The sequence below is a fragment of the Petaurus breviceps genome, unplaced genomic scaffold (assembly GCF_028583685.1).
Source record: "Petaurus breviceps papuanus isolate PSGF00001 unplaced genomic scaffold, PetGlider_PUasm1.0 178, whole genome shotgun sequence".
In the NCBI taxonomy this organism is placed as follows: domain Eukaryota; kingdom Metazoa; phylum Chordata; class Mammalia; order Diprotodontia; family Petauridae; genus Petaurus; species Petaurus breviceps.
The window spans coordinates 12,849,097-12,862,585 of record NW_027185777.1 but is presented as its reverse complement, the minus strand read 5'-3'; the positions used below and the strand labels follow the sequence as shown (position 1 = coordinate 12,862,585).

General features: G+C 35.8%; 1 protein-coding gene across 3 annotated transcripts in view; it reads left to right on the top strand.

The window, feature by feature from the left end:
* The window catches only part of NEBL (nebulette), a 535,063-nt gene that overhangs the window by 246,917 nt on the left and 274,657 nt on the right, over nt 1-13,489 (top strand). For 2 of the 3 annotated variants that reach the window (XM_069086283.1, XM_069086282.1), the window contains one exon: nt 2,637-2,721. In XM_069086283.1, the coding sequence (XP_068942384.1) occupies nt 2,637-2,721 (85 nt within the window). Of the gene's footprint in view, nt 1-2,636; nt 2,722-13,489 lie in introns of those variants that run through there. The other variant, XM_069086284.1, reaches the window with a different exon arrangement.

Below are 13,489 nucleotides of genomic sequence, written 5' to 3'. Positions count from 1 at the left end.
AGGTCCTTTTACCTTTTTATTTTTTAAAAAATCTCTTTGGGATACAGACCTAGTTCTGATGTTGCTGGGTCAACAAGTATGCACAGTTTGCCCTTTTGACATAGTCTCAGTTTGCTCTTGAGAATGAATGAATCATTCTACCAATAGTATATTAATGTCAGTGGGCTATATTTTTCAAAAAATTCTTTAGCATTCTTTTAGATTTAATTTTAGATTAAATTAGATTTAATTTTTAGATTATTATTATTTAATAGCTATACTAGTGATTATCTATTCAACAGACATTTTTGAGTACTTACTGTGTGCAGAGTATTATGCTTGTCATTGAAGGAAATAGGAAGCTTATATAACACCCATGATCTTTACCTTCATTAAGCTTACAATCTAGTAGATGCCATAAAAGTAGGATGTCAATTTTTTTATGATTAGTTAAAGTGGAATGACTTTAAGCAGGTAGTGTTGAAGAAAAATAAACATTTTAAAGATTATGGCCCAGCAGTGGACAGTCAGGAATCCATAGCAGTGCATAGCATTGCCCAGTGTTTATTGAGGGTTCTAAGTCAAGAAGAGTGGGTAACAAAATTGTAAACAATAACAGTCCTTGCACATAGTGGTCACCTATAATAACCCCTTGCATTTATGTAGCATTTCAGAATTTACAATTTATTTCTCTGTAGAAAACTGCATCTGAGAATGAACAAGGTGAATGGAAAGAGAGAATAGAATAAACGGGGGGGGGGGGAATAGAATGGAGGGAAATACAGTTAGTAATCATAGCTGTGAAAAAAAAATTACAGCAAGCTTCTCTGATAAAGGCCTCATTTCTCAAATATATAGGTAACTGAACTAAATTTATAAAAATAAGAGCCATTACTCAGTTGGTGAATGGTCAAAGGATACAAACCGTTTTCAAAAGAAGAAATCAAAGCTATCTATAGTCATATGAAAAAAATGCTGTAAATCACTATTAATCAGAGAAATACAAATTAAAACAATTCTGAGGTACTACCTCATATTTATCAGACTGGCTGATATGCTAGAAAGGAAAATGACAAATTTTGGAGATGTGGGAAAATTTAAGACACTAATGCACTATTGGTGGAGTTGTGAGCTAATTTAGCCATTCTGGAGAGCAATTTGTAACTATAACCAAAGGGCAATAAAACTATGCATACCCTTTGACCTAGCAATATCACTACTAGGTCTCTAACCCCCCCCCCCCCAAATGCACAAAATATTTATAGCAGCTCTTTTTTTGTGGTACAAAGAATTGGAAATTGAGGGGATGTCCATCAATTGGGGAATGGCTGAACAAGTTGTGGTATATTATTTTGATGGAATACTATTGTGCTATAAGAAATGATGAGCAGGTAGACTTCAGAAAAACCTGGAAAGACTTACATGAACTGATACAAACTGAAGTAAGCAGAACCAGGAGAACATTGTACACAGTAACAGCAACACTGTATGATGATTAATTGTATATGATTTAGTAATCCTCAGCAATTCAATGATCCAAGGCAGTGCTGAAGGACTTATGATGAAAAATGCTATCCATCCTCAAAGAAAGAACTGCTAGAATTTGAATGGCAATTGAAACTTTTTTTAAGCTTTACTTTTCTTGGTGTGTGTGTGTGTTTTCTTCTGCAACATGACAATATAGAATATGTTTTGCAGACAGAGTTTCTGTATTCTATATCAAATTGCTTGCATTCTCAGTGAGCAGAGGGAGAAAGAGAATTTGGGATTCAAAATTTTAAAAGATGAATGCAAAAAAATGTTTTTATAGGTAATTGGGGAAAAGAAGATGCTAAATTTAAAAAATGTCGATGTTGTTGAGTTGTTTCACTCATGTCTGACTCTCCATGACCCAATATGGGGTTTTCTTGGCAAAGATACTGCAGTGGTTTACAATTTTCTTCTCCAGCTCATTTGACAGATGAGAAAACTGAAGTAAACAAGGTTAAATGACTTGTTCAGGGTCACACAGCTTACTAAGTGCCTGAGGACAGATTTGAACTCAGGAAGCTGAGTCTTCCTGACTCCACTCTCTCTACTGCCACTCTCTCAACTACACCACTTAGATGCTTCCGAATGGCAATAATACTTGTAGTAGCCAGGTGGCATACTGGGCAGTACACTGGACCTGGAGTCAGAATTTGAGTTCAAATCCAACCTCAGATGTTTACTAGTTGTGTGATCTGGGCAAGTCACTTAATCTCTGTCAGGCTTGGTTTACTCAGTTGGAAAATGGTAATCATTAAATTACCTACCTTCCAGAGTTGTTGAAGATCAGTTGAGATAATTTTTGTAAAGTGTTTAGCATAGTTTCTGGCACATAGTAGGTGCTTGACAAAAACTTCTTCCATTCCCCTTCCCTTCACGAGTATGTACCTCACATATTTATTGTTAACTTCAGTTGATATGTCTGTAAAATGCTTTGCAAATGATAAAGCACTATCTAAATGTCAGTTATTATTAGGTGGGCATATGTTTCATAAATAAATGTACCTGAAATAATAGAGTATAACCTTGTTACAGATTAATTGTACTCTATTATCTAGTTATAAAATTGTGTAAGAGGTCTGACGGTACACTTAAATATTGATATTTCAATTTCACCTTTCATTTTTCAGCCACTACCCAAAGCAGTCTTTCACTACAGTGGCAGACACACCTGAAAACCTTCGGCTGAAGCAGCAGAGTGAATTACAAAGTCAGGTAATTTTGAAATGATTAATTTAGCATCCCTAATACTCGATGCTATAAAAGCACCTGTTCAGAGATTCTGTTAATGGTATTGCTAGAGGGTTTTTTTTAATGGGGGGGGGGTTAGTGTCATTAATACTGTCATTCAAGCATGTAAGTATAGTTATAATTACAGCAAATACGATACGATTTGGCATATTAATTATTTTGTATATAAAAAATGAACACACAATGTAATAAAAATAAATGACCATATTAGCAATGACTATGCAGTAATAAAAACATGAAAATCAAAATGAAATAAAAGAGGGAAATGATTTTGCATCAATAATAAAATTAGTGTTTACTTGTTTGAATGATTTGTCATTCAGTGACTTAAAAGCAATTTCCCAAGAATGAATGTTGATTTAATGAATTTTACTGCTGCCGTATTTGCACAAGGTGAGCAGGTGACTCCTGGCACTAATTTAGGAGATTTTTCTCAATTCATAATAATTGAGGATGAATTTATTATGACATTTATTTTCAGAAACTTGGTTTTATGTATCTTGGTTCATAGTGGGTGCTTCTTTAAGCCTGTTTCTTTTCAGCTAATTGACAAATTTTGGGTCATCTTCCAACCTTTTGAATATTTCTTGAGGCAAATGATCTCCCCCTCTTTTTTTACTATAAGGATTTGCCATCAGACTTTACACATATATAAATGTTTATTTTGTTTGAATTTGTTTTTGGCCAAATGATTAGCCTAGAAGAAGGATGAAAACCAGAGGTAAGACTAGAAAAGAAATCAGCCTCTGTATACCTTTAATATTAATTCTTAAACTTTGTAGTTTCATTGTATTCATATTTTTATATGTAAGGATTAATTTTTTGAATTAAATTTTGTTTATTTTTAGTTTACATCATTCATTTCCACAAGATTTTGAGTTACAAATTTTCTCCCCATCTTTCCCCTACCCACCACCCCAAAACAGCAATCCCGCTGAATACCCCCTCCCCCAATCTGCTCTCTTCTATAATCTCCCCCATACTCCCTCTGACTTTCCAGTAGGGCAAGATGGATCTCTATGCCCCAGTGCCTGCATATCTCATTTTAGAGTTGCATGTAAACAATAATAATTATATATATGTATACATATATATATATATTTTTTAAACATTTGATTTTAAAACTTTGAATTCCAGATTCTTTCCCTTCCTTCATCATCACCCACACTTACTAGTAAGATAAGCAATTCAATATAGGTTGTACATGTGTCGCTATGCAAAACCTTTCCATAGTGGATATATTGTGAAAGACTGACTATATTTCCTTCCATCCTATCCTACCCCCTACTTGTTATATTCTTTACTTTGACCCTGTCCCTTTTCCAAGTGTGTTCTTCCAACTTCCATTCCCCCCAATCTGCCCTCCCCTCCATTATCTCCCCTTTCATTCCCTTCCTCCCTACTCTCCTGTAGGGTGGATACCCTATTTAGTGTGTATGTCATTCCCTTCCTAAGCCAAATTCAATGAGAGTAAGGTTAACTCAGTCCCTTTTGCCTTCCTGTTCTTCCCCTCCATTGTAACAGTTTTCCCTTGCCTCTTCTATATGAGATAGTTTAACCCATTCTGTCTCTCCCTATCTCCTCTCATTATATTCCTCTTTCACCTCTTAATTTCGCCTTTTAAATATCATCCCTTCCTATTCAATTGATCCTGTGAGCTCTATGTATACCTGTACACATATATACACGCACACTCATATATGCATTCACATGCCCATATTCCCTCCTATATAGACATATATATGTTTGTACACACACACACATATTATATATATATATTTTTTTTTTCCATGAAGGAATGTAAATAGTTCAACTTTGATAAGTTCCTTATGATTTTTTTCCCTATCTACTTTCTCCTGCTTCTCTTCCTTCTTGTATCTGAATGTCAAATTTTCTATTCAACTCTGGTTTTTTCATCATGAATGCTTGAAAGTCCTGTATTCCATTGAGTGACCATATTTTCCCCTGAAACATGATACTCAGTTTTGCTGGGTAGATGATTCTTGGTTTTAATCCCTGTGCCTTTGACCTCTGAAATATCATATTACAAGCCCTTCAATCCCTCAGTGTAGAAGCTGCCAGGTCTTGTGTTATCCTGATTGTGTTTCCACAATATTCAAATTATTTCTTCTTGGTTGCTTGTAATATTTTCTCCTTGATCTGAAAACTCTGAAACCTGGCTATAATATTCATAGGAGTTTTCTTTTTGGGATCTTTTTCAGGAGGTGATCAGTGGATTCTTTCAACCTCTATTTTGCCCTCTGGTTCTAAAACATCAGGGTAATTTTCCGTGAGAATTTCTTGAAGGATGATTTCTAGGTTCTTTTTTTTTTGATCACGGCTTTCAGGTAGTCCAATCATTTTAAAATTCTCTCTTCTGGATCTATTTTCCAGGTTAGTGGTATTTCCAATGAAATATTTCACATTGCCTTCTATTTTTTCATTTGTTTGGATCTGTTTGATAGTATCTTGATTTCTCATAAGGTCACTAGCTTCCATTTGCTCTAATCTAATTCTGAAGGAATTATTCTCGTCAGTGAGCTTTTGAGATTCTTTTTCCATCTGGCAAATTCGGCTTTTTAAGGCATTTGTCTCCTCATTGGATTTTTTAGCCTCTTTTGCCATTTGAGTTAGTCCATTTTTTAAGGTGTTATTTTCTTCAGTCAGGTTGTTGACTCTCTTTTCGTGATTTTCTTGCATCATTCTCATTTCTTTTCCCAATTTTTCCTCCACTTCTCTTATTTGGTTTTCAAAATCCTTCTTAAGCTCCTCTATGACCTATAACCAGTTCATATTTTTCTTGGCAGCTTTTGGTGCAGGAGTTCTGACTTCATTATCTTCCTCCTGCTCCATGCTTTGATCCTTTTTGTCTCCAAAAAAGGAATCCAAAGTTAGATTGCTGTGCTTGCTTTGCTTCCTTTGCTTGCTCATGTTGACACTCAAGCACTTGACTCTTGAGCTATTTGCCACAGTAGAACTCTGCTTCCAGAGAGGACAGCTTTGTCCCAAATTGCTGGGGTTTTCTGAGCTGCTGGACCTATTAGTTGGGTGCCCTCTCAGAAGCCTGGCTCTGTCTCACTGGTCATGTACCCCAGGACCTCCATCTAGGACAGGGATCCAGATCCAGTCAGGTTAAAGCAAGAGCGATTATCCCTCAGAATGGTTGCTTGGTCCCCCTACAATCTGTAGTCCAGGAGCTCTGAAGCAGCCATGTGGCTGTGGCCACCGTGCCTCAGCTACTTCTCCCTCTGGGGCAGATGCCAGGCCACATTCCTGGACTCCCTGCTCCCAAAGTCCACTGACCTCTCACTTTATCTTTGGCATTTATGGGTTGATAATTCTGGAAACCACCACAGCTGCTGGTGATCTACTCTCCCGATGTCCCTCTAGCTGGCTGGTCAGACCACCCTGAGGCTAAAACCATGGGCTCACGCAGGGTTGGGCTCTGCTCCCTGTGCACTGCACTGGCTCCTTCCTGCTGTCCTGCTGGGCTGTCTTTAGTGGGAGGTTAGTTTCTCTCTGTCACTTTGTGGGTTCTGTAGCCCTAAAGTTTGTTTAATCATTTTTTACATGTATTGGAGGAGGTAGAGGTGGGAGCTATGCAGAAGTCCTGTTTCTACTATGCCATTTTGGCTCCGCCCAGGATTAATTATTGCCATGCAAAAAGATTGAGGTTTTAGATTTATCTCTTAATAAAGTACTTATTAGGGAACCTTCCAAAAATAAGACAATGTACTCTGGCTGAAGTTAATGTTTGGTATCTTTTATAGGTAAGTTCTCTTTTTAAAGAAATTTAATCTCATAGCTGCTCATTTTGGCTGTCACAAACACTTGTCCATCATTATGCAGACAGGAATTAGGGGTAAAGGATCACTGAACTGGGAGTCAGGGGACTGAATTTCTAGCTTTGATTTAAAAAAAATTTTTTTTCCATTAAATGTCTCCCAACTACATTTAAATTAAAAAATTTTTTTCTGAGTTCCAAATTCTCTCCCTTCTTCCTGCCTTACCCCTCTCCTTGCGAAGGCAAGTAATTTGATATTGATTATAGATGTGGAATCATGCAAAACAAATTTCCATGTTAGCCATGTTGCAAAAGAAAACAGAAAGAATCCCAAAACAAAACGAAAAAGAAAGTTTAAAAAAACTATGTCTCAATCTGTCTTCAGAGTCCATCTGTTCTTTTTCTGGGGATGATAGCATTTTTCATCATGTCCTTCAGAATTGTCTTGGTTCATTATCTTGATCTGAGTAGCTAAGTCTTTCACAGTTGATCATCAAAGATGATCAACTGTGAAAGACTTAGCTATATTCTCCTGGGTATTCTCATTTCCCTTAGAATCAGTTCATAGAAGTCTTGCTTTTTTTTTCTTTTAAACCATTCTGCTTCTCATTTCTTATATCGCAGTAGTATTCCAGTACGCTTATACCACAACTTGTTCAATCATTCCCTAGTTGGTGGGCATCCCATCAATTTCCAGTTCTTTGTAACCACAAAAGTCTGCTACAAATATTTTTGTACAAATAGGCTATTTTTCCTTTTCTTTGATGTCCTTGAGATACAGACCTAGTAGTGGTATTGCTAGGTCAAAGGATACACTCAGTTTTATAGCCCTTTGGATGTCATTCCAAATTGTTTTCCAGAATGGCTAGTTTACAACTTCACCAACAATTAATTGGTGTTTAATTTTCCTACATCTCCTCCAACATTTGTCACTATCATTTTTCTGTCATGTTAGCCAATCTAATCAGTGTGAGGTGGTACCTCAGAGTTTGCATTTTTCTAATCAATAGTGATTCAGAACATTTTTTCATATAATCATTAATAGCTTTGATTTTTCTTCTGAAAATTGCCTATTCATAGTCTTTGACCATTTACCAATTGTGGAATGGCTCTTATTTGTATAAGTTTAGCTAAGTTACCTATATATTTGAGAAATGAGGCTTTTATTGGAGAAGCTTGCTGTAAATTCCACCTTTGCCAGTTTCTTATTTTGCTTCTAGTTTTGGCTGCATTATTTTGTTTGTGCAAAAGCCTTTTAATTTCATATAATTAAAATTTTCTATTTTACTTCCCATGATCCTTTCTATTGTTTGGTCACAAACTCTTCCCTTATTTATACATCTGATATACATGCTGTCCTAATTGATTTATGCTATCACCCTTTATGTATAAATAATTTATCCTTTTTCACCTTATCTTGGTAGTATATGTGAGATGTTGGTCTCTGCCAGTTTCTGTGAAACTGTTTTCCAGTTTTCCCTGTCATTTTTGTCAAATGGTTAGTTCTTACCCAAGAAGTTTGGACCTTTGGGTTTATCCAACATTAGATTTCTCTGTATTTACTACTGTATATTTACTACTGTATATCATGGACCTAATCTATTCCACTGATCCAACACTCTACTTCTTAGCCATTAGCAGATTGTTTTGATGCTTCTTTTTACAGTTTTTGTTTGAAAGTCATTTTTTTTTTCTATTCAACTCTGGTCATCCAGAATGCTTGAAGGTTCTATATTTCTTAAGGCGTCCATTTTTTCCCCTTGAAGGATTATACTCAGTTTTGCTTTGTAGGTTATTCTCAGTTTCAGTTCCAGTTCTTTTTCCTTCTCAAGTGTCATATTCCAAGCTCTCCACTTTTTTAATGTGGTAGCTACCAGATCTTGTGTGATCCTGACTGTGGCTCTGTGTTTGAATCATTTCTTTCTGGTTGTTTGAAATGTTTTCTCTGTAACCTGGAAGTTCTGTAATTTGGCTATAATGTTCCTGGAAGTTTTCTTTTTGCTATCTATTTTGGATGGTGATTGGTGGATTTTTTCAAGTTTTTTTTTTGCTCCCTGGTTCTAGGATATTGGGTCAGTTTTTGTTCATAGTTTCTTGAAATATAATGTGTAGGCTCTTTCTTTGATCATGGCTTTTGGGTAGTTCCATAATTCTTTAGTTATCTTAACTTGATTTATTTCCAAGGTTTATTTTTTTTCCCAATGAGTTATTTCACATTTTTCTTCTTTTTTTTCATCTTTTTACTTTATTATTTCTTGGTATCTAATGGAATCATTAGCTTTCACTTGCTCCTAATTTTTAAGGAATTATTTTATTCTGGAAACTTTTGTTGTACTTTTTCTTTTGGCCAATTCTGCTTTTTGAGGAGGTATTTTCCTCAATGAATTTTTGAACCTCTTTTACCATTAGACCAATTCTGTTTTTTAAAGTGTTTTATTTTCTTTGGGATTTTTATGCCTTTTTTAAAAAAACAAACAAACAACAAATTGCTAAATGCCTTTAGACATTTTTCTTATTTTGCTCTTGTTCTTTAGCTAATTAAAAAAAAACTTCTAGAATCTGTTGTTGGGCTTGTGTTTAATGAAAAGTTTTTTTTTTCTTGGAGGCTTTGTAGATGTTTTGACTTCATTGGTTTCTTCTGAGTTTTTGTCTTGATCTTTCTATCATCACACTAACTTTTTTTTGGGGTCAGGATTTTTTTTTTGTTTGCTCATTTTTTTTTTACTCCATTTCCAGATTTTGAACTTGACAGTAAGGTTGGGCTCTATTCCTGGTGTGGGGGGCAGGGTACTGTCTCAAACTTCAGGATTTTTTGCACTGCTGCTGTCAGAACTGGTTCTGGGGATTTGGATGTTTCTGATGTTTCCAAGGTGGTGTGATCTTGGAAGATGTGTGGTCACTGCTTTTGTTATTTTCACTCTGCTCCTTACCTTGATCCCTTGGGACTACAGTTATCATGGTCCTTGATCCCTTGTGACCAAAAGAGATATTATCCTTCAGTGCTCACACTCCTTCTTGACCAAAACTGCTCCTCTCAGTCTTTGAACTATGACCCAGAAGTATGTATAGGCAGTGGAGTTGCCAAATAGCATCTAGTCCTTCATTCAGTGCTAGCAATGTCTTTCTGTAATGTCTTTCTGACTATTTCTGGTTTGAGAATGCCTGAAGCTGCTGCTATTTTGTTACCACCACCCAGTCTCACCACTGATGTTTCATCCATTTTGGCTCTGTGGTAGCCTCTGCCTTTGTGTCACAGATTGCTCTTTATAATGTCCAGAGTTATCTTGGGTTGAAATAATGTTTCATTCTGACCATTTGTTGACTCTGCCACTCCAGAATTTTTTTGAGCAGTTAGTTATTTTAAAGTTTTTTGAGGGCTAATCTTGGGAGAGCTTGGCTGAGTGCTTTCTCTCCTTCACCATCTTGGTTGTGCCCAAGTAGTACCAATAAAATTTTTTTTAAAGAAAGAAAAATGGATAATTATGAATACATTAGATTGAAAAGGTTTTGCACAAACAAAGCCAATGCAACCATGATTAGAAGGTAGGCAGAAAGCTGGGAAATAATTTTTACAGCCAGTGTCTCTGATAAAGGTATAATTTCTAAAATAAATAGAAAATTGAGTCAATTTTATAAGAATACAAATCATTCCGCAATTGATAAATGGTCCAAGGACATGAACAGGCAGTTTTCTGACGAAGAAATTAAACTATCTATTGTCATATGAAAAAATGCTCTAAATCACTATTGATTAGAGAAATGCAAATCAAAACAACTGAGATACCATCTCACATCTATCAGATTGGGTAAAATGACAAAGCAAGAGAATGATAAATGTTGGAGAAGGTGTGGGAAAATTGGAATATTAATGGATTGTTGGTGGAATTGTAGACTGATCCAACCATTCTGGAGAACAATTTGGAACTATTTCCAAAGGGCTATAAAACTGTGCATACCCTTTGACCCAGTAATACCACTTCTAGGTCTGTATCCCAAAGAAATTATAAAAATGGGAAAAGGATGCACATGTACAAAAATATTTATAGCAGCTCTTTTTGTGGTTGCTAAGAATTGGAAATTGAGGGATGCCCATCCATTGGGGAATGACTAAACAAGTTGTGGCATATGATTGTAATGGAATACTGTTGTGCTATAAAAAATGATGAGCAGGTGGACTTGAGAAAAACATGGAAAGACTTATATGAAGTGATACTGAGTGAAGTGAGCATAACCAGGAGAACATTGTACATGGTAACTGCAACATTGTGTGGTGACCAACTTTGATAGACTTATCTTTTATCAGCAATGCAAGGATCTAAGACAATTCCAAAAGATTCATGATGAAAAATGCTATCCGCATCCAGAGGAAGAACTATGAAGTCTGAAGGCAGATCAGAGCTTACTATTTGTTCTCTCTCACTTTTTTTTGGTTTCTTCTTTCCCGTGATTCCTTCCTTTGGTTCTAATTCTTCTTTAAAACGTGATTAATGCAAAAATATGTTTAATATGAATGTATATGTAGAACCTCTATCAGATTGCATGCCCTCTAGGGGAAGGAAGAGGAAGCAGGGAGAGAAAATTTAGAACTCAAAATCTTATGAAAGTGAGAGTTGAAAACTAAAAATAAATAAATATATATATTTTTAAAAATAGCAAAAAGAAAAAAGACCAGCATAATCCATCGATACATTGAAAATGGATCTATAAATGTAATTAATGTTCCACACCCTTGGATGTCCCACTTCTATAAAGGAGGAGAAGGACAGTTATCTTTTCCTATCTCTTTAGGGTCATATTTACTTTTTGTAATTTTGCAAGTTCTCTTTTGATTGTTTTGTGGCTTATGATTTTTTCATTTACATTGTTGTAGTCAGTTGTAGTTTCATTTACATTGTTGTAGCTTTCTTCACTCAGCTTGCTTTGAATCATTGCATGTTAGTCTTTGCAGCTTTTTTTTTTTTTTGGTCATAGTTGTTTTTTAACAACAGTAATATTTTCTTTCATTCCTTTACTTTGATGTGCTCAGCCATTTCCCAATTCATGCCTAGTCTATGGTCATTTGTTTCCAGTTCCTAGCTACCAGAAAAGGGGTGTTACAAATATTTTAGGTATATGCAAACTTTCAGTGACCTTATGATATATGCTTAATAGTGGAAGCTGAGTAAAAGGATATGGACATTTTACTCATTTTATTTGCATGATTCCAGTTTTCTTTCTGGAAGGTTTATACTACTTCACAGTCCCACAAACAATACAAGGGTGAGCTTATGTTTCATTAACCCTCCAACATCTCTGATTCCCATCTTTTATAATTTTTGCCAATTTGCTGGATATGAGATGAAGCATACCCTTTTTGAAATTTGTATTTCTGTTATTTTTAATGATTTGGAGCATTCTTTCATATGGTTGCTAGTAGTTTGCATTACTTTTTAGAATAGTTTACATTCTTTGGTCTTATCTAGGGAGAAATAGAGTATTTCTAAGTAAGCCATATTAATAGCTATCATTTCTGTAGTTTACAAAGCACTTCACAAAGATATCATTTTATTCTCATCATGACTCTTAGAGGGAGGTGCTGTTATTATCCCTGTTCAACAGGTGAGGAAACTGAGGCACAGACAAATTAAGTGACTTGCCTAGGGTCACCCAGACAGTAAATGTCTGAGATAAAATTCAAGCTTGTTTTTATGACTCCAGTCCTTCATCCTCTGTATCACTTAGCTTCTTTGCTGCTCAATGAATTAATCCATACATATTTAACTTAAAAAAATCTTTTCAAGTTTTAAGATTCAAGCAGTCAAAGCCCTGGCTATTATTTCAGTGAGACAATATTGTAGAATGCCATTGTGGCTCATTGACTCTTTTCCTGCCATGGTTCCCCTTCTGGGAGGCATATGCGAAGGTTTCATTCTCTTCATTTAGTTTTCCTGCTATTTCTGTCATATCTGATGTGAACTTCTAAATATGAACAACTCTTTCTATTTGAATAGGTTAAAAAAAGGTCTCCAAAAAAAAAAGGTCTGTTCTGCTAGCTAAATACAAGGAAACTTTAAGGCTAATCTTTCGCTTTTCTTTTTCGGGAGCTTTACTTTTGCCATTTAAAAATTTTTTTCCCCTGCTTGTTGCCTGGCTGTATCCTATGGTATCCGATCTTTTTCTTCAGTGAGTTTAGGACATGAGGTTTCTTCTTATTTATTTCTAAGATTTTTATGTCAGTAAAAATAGAATTTTCAAATGTTTTGTTTGTGGGAGCATATTCAGTACTGTGCTTTTTGAGCAAATGCCTGCTAGAGACAAATCCTTAGGTCACTGTTTCAATTCTGACTTCCAAGAACTTCCTAAATTTGTGGGCAGGTAGATGGCCCAGTGGAGAGAATGCTGGGTCTGGAGTTAGGAATCTGACCTCAGATATTTACTAGATGTGTGACCTTGGCTTAGGCACTTAGTTTCTGCCTGCCTCAGTTTGCTTAAATGTAAAACGAAGATGATAACAACACCTACTTTACAGGTAATTGTGAGGATCAAATGGGATAATATTTGTAAAGTACTTATTAGCACAGTACCTAGTACTCAGTAGATACTTAAAAAATACTTGTTTCTTTCCTCTCTCTTAATTGCACTATTCTAATTCTCAACATCTCTGTTTAAAAGAGAGAGGAAAAAAAAGACTGTCTCATTGTACTTTAGGAAATCTCTTGGACACAAGCCATTTTCAAGCTAGCATTCAGGGTATTCCCAGACAGACATTCCACAATTAAATAAAACAGAGGACTCGGTTGGAAATTCCCTCAGCAGTCTATCAGGTGTGTGGTCTTGAGGGCACACATGGCCCTCTAGGTACTCAGATGTGGTCCTTTGACTGAGTCGAAGTTTGGACTAGAGGGGACACATGTGGTGCCTTGAGGCTACAGGTTCCCCACCTCTGGTCTAGATTCCTTAATAAGAGCA